Source organism: Mustelus asterias, chromosome 12, assembly GCF_964213995.1.
Source record: "Mustelus asterias chromosome 12, sMusAst1.hap1.1, whole genome shotgun sequence".
Classification (NCBI taxonomy): Eukaryota; Metazoa; Chordata; class Chondrichthyes; order Carcharhiniformes; family Triakidae; genus Mustelus; species Mustelus asterias.
In genome coordinates, this window is record NC_135812.1 from 33143561 (window position 1) to 33156619 (window position 13059).

General features: G+C 39.8%; 1 protein-coding gene across 4 annotated transcripts in view; it reads right to left on the reverse strand.

Moving 5' to 3' along the window:
- nf2b (NF2, moesin-ezrin-radixin like (MERLIN) tumor suppressor b) overlaps positions 1 to 13059 on the reverse strand; it is a 55648-nt gene that overhangs the window by 12299 nt on the left and 30290 nt on the right. For all 4 annotated transcript variants that reach the window (XM_078225008.1, XM_078225007.1, XM_078225009.1 and 1 more), the window contains exons 11-16: positions 11843 to 11956; positions 11614 to 11736; positions 8288 to 8505; positions 4924 to 5026; positions 3886 to 4013; positions 1496 to 1655 (exon numbers count right to left, since the gene is read on the reverse strand). In XM_078225008.1, coding sequence (XP_078081134.1) covers positions 1496 to 1655; positions 3886 to 4013; positions 4924 to 5026; positions 8288 to 8505; positions 11614 to 11736; positions 11843 to 11956 — 846 coding nt within the window. The remainder of the gene's footprint in view (positions 1 to 1495; positions 1656 to 3885; positions 4014 to 4923; positions 5027 to 8287; positions 8506 to 11613; positions 11737 to 11842; positions 11957 to 13059) is intronic.

Below are 13059 nucleotides of genomic sequence, written 5' to 3' on the forward strand. Positions count from 1 at the left end.
AAGTAGTACTTAAAATTGCAAGCCCAAAAAAAAACTCTTAAAAAGTGACACACAGAAAAGAAAATGTCAACATTTTGGCCATTTGATCAGGGCTGAAAAACTACAGAGATCTATTTTAAAGATGTGGAGGACAGCAGAATGAGGAATCAACCTAGGCATAGTTGGGTGACAGATGCCAGAGTGAGCTACAGTGGATGTGAGAGGGTGGAGAGGAGTGTAGCATACCATGATAGATTGCCTTGCAGGAGTAGTCACAAGCAGCAGCAGTAAAACATCCATAAAATGAATAAAACTTAAAACTTATTTTGCAATAACTACATGAGGCAAGAAAGAACTGCACAATGCATAATGTTTGCAACTTTAAAGCAATACTCAGGTTGGATTTTAGGAAGTCTTGTATTCTTAAAATAATTTTTGAATTGTACATTAATACATAACTTTTTTATGCGATCACTATACATTTTGATCATATACTACATACAAAAAAAAGTAAAACAGTATACCAGTTTTTTAGTTTGGCTATGCATACTTTGGGGGCAAGGCAATTAGTTTCATCTTAGCCCTGTGGTTTAATTTGACAGAGGTTCCTGAAATAGCAGTTGCATTACAAAGCCATGTTCAAAGTGAAAAATCATGAGGTGATTGTCCTCTGAGTATGGCAGCCATGAAGAGGGTGCAGGAGACACTCAACTAAGATGATACTGGAAATGAGAGTCTATAATGAGGAGACTGCTGCTCTTTTCATCAAAACATAGAAAGCTAAGAGGTGTTCAAAATATGTAAGAGTTTTTAATAAGATAAATCACTGAAAACTATTTCACCTGATCCATGAGTTAGTAACTAGAGTAAATAATTTAAAATAATAAACATAATTCACATGGTCTAACTTGTAGCTAGTGAAAGGATATAAAATTTGCAGGTACATATACAAGTACATACCGTACACAAGACTTGTAACATATTAAAGCAAATATTTAGTGACATTGCTAATGGTCTAAGTCAGCACATTATATCTGTTAAACAAGTGTAAAGGTAATATACCTGGAGATGATGCTGCAAGCATAACATCGTATGATCAATTGGGTACCTTGGGCTTGGGCCTAACAGTATTACATAAGCTCAAGCAAACAACAATCACCCCTCCACCCCAGACTCCAGAACAAGATTTTTATCATTAATCCATACTGAGTCAAATCTCTGGATATACCCCTTCCCCAAAGAGTAATGGTTCAACTGTGTACCCTGGACACACTCAGAGCAAAACGACTGACTGTGACCAAACAATCCGCTGATGGCTGCTCATAGCCTGCTTCATTTCCCTTTTAACAGCAAGCTCCTAACCGTTTCCTATCCATAACACCAACTGGCTGTAATTGTTCTTCTCCAATAGCTGGCTGCTTTATGCCCAAATCTCCCTCCTCCCAGCAACCTGAATATTGAAGCTATATGCATGTATATAAGCCATAAATACCCACATTCATGGAAGAAAACTCACATTACTGAGAGGCGTGTAAGCATTTTCATCAAATTCCATAGTCTCATTACTCGGGATGCCCATGTTAGCATGTCGTTCCTCCAGTTTCAGAGCTTCAATTTCAGTCTTTAGTTCCTTCAGCTGTTCTTGCAGGTGTTTGCTTTTCTCCATGTACTCCACACTAAGGAAACCATAAACAATGAAAGCTAAGAACGTTGTAAATGTCACTGTGTCTGCAAAATTTTCCAGTATGATTAAAGAAAATCTCTGATGCCTTTATGCTAATTTGCAAGTTCCTAATCCCATTAATGCCCAAAGATAATATTATAAATACTAAAAGCAAAACTAAATATGTTTTATAGTTAAACTCAAGTTAAAGGTTTAAAATCACTTCAATAAGTCAATCATTTTTAAATATACAGAAAAACCTCAGCATCCCTACCACAATGCTGTCAAGTTGCATTATCTTCACTTAAGTTCCACCAAACCCAAATCATTGCCCAACATTTCCCAAAGTTACTATAGGCTTGGTACCGACCTAAAACCTACCACATTCCTCAAAGTTTGAGAGGTGGAATAATCAGTTAATGTCTGGTTCTGGGGACATTTAAAGGGGCATATGGCCCAGCTGAATGTCAGTTTTTCCTTTAAACTTAAATAGGAGCTTCACCACTGAGTTCCTAGATACCATCCAAAAACTAGCTTTTAACCACTCAAAATGCTTACTGCGTTTTACTGTTTGCTAACTGTGTTGTCAACAGATGGGATAAAACTACAGCAAATGCTTGAAGCAATTTAAAACTGGTTCCTGTCTGGGAACTCACCAAGGGGACCACAATCTGAATATGAAGTGGAGGAAGCAACTCAATGAGATAGTGTTAGAGGGTCTTATCAGGCTGTGGATGGGCAGAGTCAGCAGGAGTAGGTCAATAGGGCAGTAGGATCTTGTTAAGCAAGAGTCTTCAGTAACAGAAAGCCAATAAATGTAATGGCGGAATGGAGAAGGTAGAAGCAGACATGGAACAAAAGCCGAGCGTACACACTGAACAAATTAGCATGGGGAAAAAGCTAATTGTTGAAGTCAAGTTCAAAAGGCCAGGAATTATGTTGAAAGCCCACTCATAGGAAAACTACAGTTTTGGAATAGAAAAGGTTCCAGGGCATAAAGAAAAAGACAAGCTTAATTTTCCTGAGTGAAGTCATTGGTTTCCTTTCTTTCTTTCACCAATCCATTCTAACAATTTAATATACGAGCGAATCCAAATTGATAAACTTGTATGCCAGCAATCAACACACAGTGTGCCCGAGGTGGGAAACATTAACCAATTAGTGACAGAAAATTTATATAAATTTGACTTTAATTAAGTATTGCATATCAAGTTAACAGTGACCAATCTGAGAATGAAATGTTAGATGAATTGAGATACAAAATAGTTTGCTAGATGCAATGTTTTAAAAGCATTTTACGGCACTGTTCACAGTAAATCTAGGAGCTGATGTCCGGGAGCAAGCTGTTGAACATCATAATATCTGCTTCTGGCTCTCTGTTGTGTGTATACACACTTAATTTTGTCCATGTTCTCTCTCTCCAGCCCACTCTCCCCCTCCTCTCTCTGGTCCTCGTTCATGCTGTTTTAGAACAATAGTGGTGTTATGCTTAGTACTGCATGATGCTTTAAATCAGGGCCATTGATTTACAGTGACTGAGTACCTTTGAAAACCATTTGTATTAGATGGTGATATGATAGTTAAACAAGGTTTTGGGCACTAAATTCCATTGATCTTTGCCTTTTTCATGGCAACCACAAATTACATAATCATATAAAAGTTACAACACAGAAATAGGTTATTCAGTCTAACAGGTGTATGCTGATGCTTACGTTCCCAGTCTCTTTCACCATATCCTATAAACACACTGGTCTATCCCTTTCTGCATCATATATGTACCTAGCTTCCCTTACATATGCTTCAACTAGTCCATGTGGTAGCAAGTTCCAAATTTCAAATCTTGAATGTCTTCATTGGTTCATTAGTGACTACCTTATATTTATGACCCCAAATGCTGGATTCCCCCACAAACGGTAAACATCCCTGCATTTAAAGATTAAGCAATGAATAAAAATACATTTTAAATAATAAACCAGTGCCTTGACTATTATGATAGAGAGTGTTGATCAAGTTGTGTTGGCACAAGGTTGTGGTCAACCAGCTCTTGAAGTTTTTTTTGACTTTATGGTGGAAGGCATCAGGCTTTACCAATAGATTGTATTAATATCTGAAAGCAAATAATGTCTGAAAGCTTGATAGTATAACCATTTGTTATAGCTGAGAAGCAGTACACTTGCACTGTGTCTGGTAGCTATAGTATTTTCAAGGGGGAAACATAGCAGAAGGAAGTACCACCAACATACCGTTCTCGTTCTATCTCCATGGAGAGCCGCTTCATATCTGTGTCTTTGAAGTCAAATTTAAAAGACCCAGATTCTAGGTTCAGATCACCAACATCGGCAGGGGGATGAGCAGAATATGAAGGGATCATCTAAGTAAAACAGATTGAAATATTGAGATAGAGAAAGGGCTTTTCATTTACCTACCTTTATGCCTCCAGATACTGTTGCACACATTCATGATCTCATGATACCCCTGAGCATGGCACAGCAAGATGTCCAAAGATGTGCGGGTTAGGTGGATTGGCCAAGCTAAAATTGCGCCTTAGTGTCAAGGGGACTAGCTAGGGTAAATGCATGGGGTTGTGGGGATAGGGCCTGGATGGGATTGTGATCGGTGCAGACTCGACAGGCCAAATGGCCTCCTTCTGCACTGTAGGATTCTATGATTCTATGAGCAAGGAATCACCTTTGAAGTTTGGTCACCATGTTAGCTTTATAGATAAATTTTAGACTAGTGCAAAAATACTTTTTGAAAGTTTCAATAAAAATGATCATATTAAAGCAAAAGTGTTAAAATATCAACGTTTTTTGTTGAAATCGTTTACGTGCACATGTATTGACTACAAGGAATCAAGCACACGAAAGTATACATCCCTATGAATTGTGGTCCAAAAGTCTAATGGCTAACTAGTTTTTGTCTGTTCACTAGCAATTTCTTCCCCATGAAAAACCACACAAGACAAGAAATCATTCAGACAGTGGAATGGAAATTAATAGTAAAATCAGAAGAGTAGAAAAAATGTTACCAATTATAATGGGTGGAAGAAATAATGCATTCAGAAAAAAAAGGAAATAAAACTTGTGTTTGTTTAACTAGTTTTCTCCCCAGAGTACATTTCAATTCCCCTCTAGTGTAATGAAGGATGATGAAAAGATGTTTAAATGATGCATAATACTGAGTTTTCCAGTGACAAAAAATTCCTGGGTACTTGGAAGAAATAAACTGGAGCTGGTCGACTAGAATTTATATACAATTTACATGAATGTTTTGGCACATACTGGATAACTGGGTTTTGTAATCTCCAACAGTCTGTGTTTGGCTCTTCTCTCTGCCTCTCTGGCTTCATTTAAATCCTGTTTTAGCTGTTCCGCTTCCTTGGACCTAAAATAAAGACATTTAAAATCAAAGAATGTAACAAACACATTAAAAAAAAACTGAATTAGATGGGTAGGGCAGCAGAGCACCAATGCATTAACAGAAATAGAGCATGTGCCTATCTATAATACCCCACCCAAGCTTCTGAGGCGGCGTTATACAGATCTTAAGACTAATGCACAAAAGGGGGAAAAAATGCACTGAACAAAAATCGAACAAGTCATCCTGAACCATTCTCAAGGACTCTTGCAAAAACACCTAAAGAGGAACATTGGAACAGGTGGCCATTCAACCCCTTGAGCCTGTTCCACCATCCAATTAAATCATGGCTGAGTGGAACTCCATTTACCCAGCTTGCTTCCATATTTCTTAAAGCCCTACTTGATGAAGTGCTTCCTGATATCAAACCTGAATAGCGTAGGTTTGATTTCAAGGCTACAGATCCTTGATCCGGACTTCAACACCAGAAGAAATAAGGTCTCTCTAGGTGCCCTATCAAGAACTTAAAATCATCTTAAACATCTCAATTAGATCATCTCTTCGTCTTCTTTTCCTGAGGGAATACATCCAGTCCTCCTAAGTGCTAGCCACAGAATGTTGATTTCCTGTCTTTTAGTAGGGAACTTTTCGTTAAGATGAAGCGTGATTAAGATGATGCCCGGGAGGGGGTGCAATGCCTCATCCTGGCAGCTTGGATCTTGTTTGATCGAGCCCAAGATGGGATGCAATGTCTTGTCAGGTTGGATTTGGTTTGTCCTCATGTGGGACCATGATTGGACGTGATTTGAATTGGCCTTTTCTGATTAGAAGTAAAGTACCGAAAGATACCAATAAAAAAAAAAGCATGTGGCAAAGGATTTATGTGGACAAGGGCTGAGTGAAAAAACCGATATGTTTTTTAAAAATTCTTATGATTATGCTCCAACAAGTCATATACATGATCATAAATCTGTAGCTTTGAAGCAGCATCAAAAATGTATATTGTGCAGATTGGACTGAAAGTTACAGCGGAGTGCCCTAATTTTCTAACAAAGGCAGCTTAAAATAACAAAACAGTTACCAGTATATGTCTGCTCCTTGATTACTTTAAACTACTTTAGCATCTGAAATTTGAATCCGCTTGCAGTCAGGTCAGTAACAAAGCACTTTAGTGTTCCAACATACACGGTCATGGAAGAGCAGGATGTGGGCCCAGTACTTAAATTCCCTGCAAAACAAGCTTCTGATTTTAGGCCCATAGCATTATTGAAGTTCATAGGACAGAAAGAAGCCATTCAAATCTAGTGGAGATAGGACCACTATATCAAGTTTCTCCCCATAACTTTGTTTTTCCACATAGGTGAATCCATGCTAAATGCTATCTGTGACTTTCATAGCACCAACATTCCTTCTCCTGTTCTGGTTTGTCTGGGTGTCTGACAGGTGCAGTGCACCCATGCATCTCTCAAGGCCTTAGAACACCCAAAGTTAATGGACCAGATTTCAGTATGTTTTGGGTACATCCCCATGGCAGGTCCATCATCTTCCAGGTTTTGTACCAGGAAGCAATGTCAGGAATAGAACAGCTGTAGAAGTGGACATCAACCTCTGGTCTTCTGGCTGCTGCTCTCCCACACATGACCAATTACAAGTGGTCTTGCCCTGCTGAGTTGGGCCTTGGACATACTGATTTGCTGCAGTGCTAGCAGGGGCAGCTCACTTGAATAGCCCCCAGTGGTTCAGTAGCATAAATCCCATTCTACAACATGTGCAGAAAAAGCCAATTCAAAGTCCAATCGTGACCCCCACATGAGGGACAAACCAGATCCAAACTGACAAGACATTGCATCCCATCTTGGACTCGATCAAGCAAGATCCAGGCTGACAGGATGAGGCATTGCATCCCATCCTGGACTTGATCTAACGTTTCATCTTAGCTGAACCCTATCAAAAGATAGATAATCAACATTCGGTGGCTGGCACTTAGGAGGCCGGTTGTATTCCCTCGGGTATAGAAGGTTAAGAGATTATCTAATTGAGGTGAGAAGATTAAGAGATGAGGCGTTTAAGAGAAAAGTACCAGATGGAAACAAGAGTTGAGCTTTTAAAAAGCCAAAACTGGCTAAAAATGAATAGCTGGTTGAGGAAGAAGCAAACAAATAAGAAAGTAGCTCAGTGGGATGATTGTCAGGTAATTAGACAGGACAAATTGTGTGCGATTTTATTTCACTTTCAAAAAATGTGTTCCATTGGAGGATCTTGCAGAGGCAGACCGGAAAGGGAGAAGGCCACATCAAGGAGACACAAGAGAGGAGTTCCCAATTTTAATCAGATGAATCTCCCAGATGAGATTCACCAAAGGAGAGAAAACCTGCTTAATCTCCGTAGTAGGAAGCATTAAAAAAAGGTGTCTCATATGCAATGGGGCAAGTGGCAGCAACTCTACATGCCATCTCACTCAGCCTCAGAAGTATGCACAAGTGTTAGAAAGAGTTCAATGATGTTAACGAGCGCTAGTAACATAACAGGCAGTCCATTCTCCCATTCCTTCCTTGATCATCAACACATCTTCAAAAATCAAAAGCTGCACAAATTATTCTTCATATGTTAAGGGTGGGGAGCAGAGGCGAAGGCACTAACTCGGGGTCTTACAGTACATGTCATCATCTCCAAGACAGCAATTAATTGTACACACAACATTGAAATCCCTTTCTCCATTTCCCCATATTCTTATCAGATCATTTACATCAGCTGCCTGCTACCACATAGGACCATACTTCAACTAAAAACCTTTGCCAACTTCCCTAAATCTTGTTTCAGGAGAAACCTGTACATAATGAGGGACAATCAGAAAGCTCACTAATGGAGAGGCAGATTCTGGAGATGTCATTATCCACCAATGGGAGAGCCAAGATTAATGGGGTGGTACAGGAAGCAGGTTAATGACTTTGCACTTACTTTATTACCATGCTTCTCTCTGATCATTCTTGTTTTCATAAATCCTTTAGTTTTTTGTTTTGTAGTCACTTTCTTCACATTCGATTCATAAATTCTCTATCTTCCTAATTTGTCTTACATTGAGTAAATCAGCAAATGATAATGGTAAAAGGGGGGGGGGGGTAAAAATGTGAAAATAAAGCTAGATAATTATAGGAAATGTCATATAATTATAACATTTAATGCTAACTCATTTCTTTCTTCATTTGATGACTTTAAATAAAATCTATATGGCATTTGCTGTTTACCCTCCAGGCAAAATGGCCAACTTGCAAATGTAATTTAACTAACCTCCTCTCCGATTCCTCCACTAGCTTGACAGCTATCAGCTCAGCTTCTCGCATCTTCTGTTCCATTAGACGCTTTTCCTCTTTAGTCTTTAGAGCTGTGACCTCCAGCCTTTGCCTCTCCTGCTCTGCCTCAGCAGCTTTCTGAGCGAGCAGTTTGGCCTCCTCCTCTGCAATCTGTGCCTTCTCAGCAAGTAAATCAGCTGTCTCCTCTGATCGGATCTGATAAAAAAAACCATTAATTTCCAGAATGAATATCAATACCTTTGACAAAATTTAAGCCCTTTTTGTCCATAATCTATGACTTTCTTTACTTTGGTCATGGTACATGACCAATTAAAACTGGTTACTTCGGGCTGGAAGGCAGAATGTATGTATACATTTGATCAACCAACATTTGGGAAGACATAGAACATAGAACATAGAAAGCCACAGCACAAACAGGCCCTTCGGCCCACAAGTTGCGCCGATCACATCCCCACCTCTAGGCCTATCTATAGCCCTCAATCCCATTAAATCCCATGTACTCATCCAGAAGTCTCTTAAAAGACCCCAACGAGTTTGCCTCCACCACCACCGACGTCAGCCGATTCCACTCACCCACCACCCTCTGAGTGAAAAACTTGGGAAGACATCATATAGATCATTCGGTGTTTGGAATGGATTAACGGGCCCAGCCATTCCATTTAATTGAAACAGTAAATGTGACTAACATTTTGGGAATGTTAATGCAATACTGAAAGTTGCATCTTGGATCAAGTTTCTGTGAGGGCCAGGATCAACCTTAAGCTAAGAGTTATCACAGTAAATGCATGCTTGTGTTTAAATGAAGGTTTGCAATTAACCTTTGCACAATGCTATTTTTGTCGTCTGTTCCCAACTACTCTGACCAGAATATACGCAAGGAAGATGATATTAAAAAAAGAGGGACTGACAAGAAGCAGCAAGTACACAACTCTGCATTCCATCTGGCCAGTTTCAAGACCCAACACCTCTTATCACAAATGCTGAAGTCTGCACAATGTTTACGTTTTGTAATGTCTCCTCAAATCCAAAGTAAAACATGCCTGTGATCGAGGTTGGGCAAGTAACTGGGAGTTGGGTAACACCTTGGGTTGTGGGAGGAAAACAAAGACACTCTCACAGGACCTCTTGGCAGCAGAAATGAACTTCTCCCAGGAAGAGGCATTTTCTGTTCGGTAGAAAAGTTGATGGGGAGAAGTAGTAAATCTGTGGAAAAGGCAGTTTTACCAGAGCCGACACGAGTGACATAACAGGGACTTATTAAAGGTTCAGATAAAGGAGTCTCTGGAAATCAGTGCTGTCAGGACCGAGGTAACTGGAGGGAGAGTGGAATCAAAGTGTGCCTTGCTGGTAATAACTGTACATCATGAAAACTCCAAGAGTGGAATGGCTGGCACAGGTCCTTGTAAGATTTCACTTGGTGGTGGAACTTTACCAGAAAGAAGGGAAGAAATTTGGGACTGCTCTTGATTCCATATGTGTGGCAGCAATATTTATGATATTGGTTTAAACTGAAATTTATTTTAATTCAAGTATTATTCGTTACTTAACATTTGAATAATGCTGATTATAGTTAATTAATGTATAAGTTTTAAGAACTAACATCTCGTCCTTTGATTTTTTTTGCATTGGGGCTGTTTGGGGATTCCTTTTTTTAAAAAAACTGTTTTCGGTCTCTATGGAGATCGTTACACTTTCAATTGCCCACTCCCTCACAAACCTTAAATTTAACCTCATTGTGCAATCTTGGACATATTACCAGAGCCAAGTTTATCAACTATCTTCAAGAATTTGAAAAAGTGTACGATAACTCCCTCAGCTTTCTCTTCTCCACATAAACAACTCAAAGTTCTTCATCTCCCCCTGATAGCTCAGATCCCTTACATTAGGTCTAAGTTTGGTTACCCTTTTATGCACTAACTTTAATGCTTGATATGCAACCAGAGTCTCACGCTCTGGGTGGAATTTAATTCCCCATCCGAGCAGAGGGCTAGGAGGGGGGGGTGGGGGTACCATATAGTCAGGTGGGAAGGCATGAGGTGAAGATAAGGTTTCTAACTCTGGCTGAACATATTCCAGATGTCTGTGGAAGTGACGTCACAGAAAGACAGTAATGTGGCACGAGCGGGTGAAACTAGAGAAATGGCCTGTGATGCAGAGAGGGGGAATGAACCTGCCGTCACTAAGTTTCATTACGGAGTCTGAACAATTCCTTCCCCTGCCAGCTGCTCAGAGGGTGGTAATCTGCAACACACCACAGTCCACCCAGAAACCACCAATTCAATACAACACTAATTTACATTAATAATACCAATTAATCACTATGCCAGCATCCTGCCAGTCTCAACCGAACCTAACCTTGACTCATAATCAACGCCCTTTCCCAGTCTGCAAGAGCATCAACTTGAATTATTGGAGCACTGATCATGCGGTCCGCAGGTTGTTTGGATTTTTCCATCAATATTTCCTCCACCTATGCTAGTTGGGCTTTTCCATGGATGGGGAGTAAGTTCCTAAACCAGGGAAAGTCTAGTGGTGCCTGAACACAGGTTATGATAGGCTGACGGCCAACCCCTGAGATAGGGAATGTCAGGTGGTACTCAAGCCCGTGCTGGTGATTGCTGGCAGCCAGTCCTTGAGGTAGGGAATGTCAGGTGGTATCTGAACTGGGGCTGTGATTGCTGCAAATGGTCCCAGCTGCTGACATGCTTCCAAAAGGCTTTATTTGGCCTCTGAAAGATTGAGGCCAATTTGTGGCAGCCTGCTAATGACCCCTTGCCATGTCAATGCAGCTCCATTCCCAACCAGCCTTTGTTTTTCCCAGTTTAGCTAATATACAACCAACCTTAGAAATGTGCTCCCAAACTCATGCCATCCTACGTTGGCATGGCATTAACAGCTTTGAATTAGATCACATTCAGTCGATTTTCCTTGTCTACTGACCATTACTTTGTCAATAAACATCTGAAAAATAATTTCCTGTCCTTATAAGAATCTCTCTTTTCCTTAAATCCAGGCTCTTAAGAAACATTCATCTAATATCCTGCAGTATACTAACTACATCATCAGCTTTGATGATTAATACAAGTAAATTATGTTAATTCAATTAAAATTTTGCATGACTTGCTTAAGTTCATACTGTACAGTTAATGTATTTTGAAACATGTGAACAACTGATATCAGCATAAGCCTTCTGCACTGAACACCATGCCAGATTAAAATCACCTTCGATTTCCTTTTGAGCGTTTTAAATGGATGGATGCAGGCTATACTGCAAAGCATAAAAGGCTAAAAGAGGAAACTCACAAGGGCTTCATTCGCTAGCCGAGACTCATCCTGTAACTGGTAAAGCCGTCTTTCCAGATCTTCTTTTGCCCGTTCTGCCTCTTCCCTCAACTTTTTCTCTCTGGCCAATCTTTGGCGTTCCATCTGAAAAATCCACATTTTAGGGAAAATATCCCCATCATATCAATGGACCAGTATTAAACGAAGACTTCGTACATAATTTATATCTGTCAAGATAGAACCAAGTCACCTTTTTTCTAGCCTTTTCTTCTCTGGCTTGAGCTTTCATTTGCTGGACTTCGATTGAATCCACTTTTCTTCTTCTCATAAACAGGTCATGGTTTCCAATGCATAACTGCAAAATCTGTAAATAGGCAGGAACAAGTGACATCTCATTAACCTAGTGGAGTGTACAAATGACTACTTTACCATAAACTGATTTTGTTTTACTTCATAGTGTGATCTGGGGAAATTGAGGAATGTTAACAGGTAGCTATGATGAACAATCTGATTAGCTTTGTAAAAACAAGATGAAGCCCGTCACTCTTTCCCAGAGTAAACTGAGCATTTGGTAAGTTTCCATTCTCCTCTCATCTGGATTTCCACAGCATTCTACATGATAGGAAAGGAAAGGTTTGCACAGTGATTTGTAGGCTTCCTTTAATCCACATTCCAAAAACATGTTTCTTGAAAGTGTACCTCTTAAATAATTCTCATGAAAATTAAAATAAGTTTATAATTTCTTAAGCAGGCCAAGTATTTTTAAATGATTCTCCTCAAAGTGTCTTTAACCTTGCATATACTGGAATATCCATATTGCTACCAAATACATTAACACTGTAACAGCGGTAACCCAGATTGCCTCTGCCCTTGAATCTCAATTGAACCCCAGATGAATAACAGTCAAAGTTAAAATGTTGGTTGCAACACAAGAAGTACACAGAATAAAGTGAGATACAAGTCACAAACAGGATTTATTTTAACAGTGATGGTTGTCATGCAAGCAAAAGCAGAAACCAGAGGTTGCAGACAGCAAAAAATATTGCATTTCTCTGACTGCAACTTATGACTTCAACCTGGCTTAATGGTGCTTATGATTAGTGACTCTGAAAATATCGCAACACAATATAACTTTAGATTGGCCATCCCTAGTACAACCATTTGAAACAATTGGCATTTACATTTACTGTAAGCTTATAACATAGTGAGAGTGTGTGGAACAATAGCAACCCAACTGAGAACACCAAACTGCGAGTCCACCAAGTCTGTGCCTTTAATGCACTCCTCAGTGCAGAGCGTGGAGAGACCTGTAAAACATATGCTATGATGTGGAGATGCCAGCGTTGGACTGGGGTAAGCACAGTAAGAAGTCTCACAACACCAGGTTAAAGTCCAACAGGTTTATTTGGTAGCACAAGCCACAAGCTTTCAGAGCACTGCTCCTTCATCAGGTGAGTGGGAGTTTTT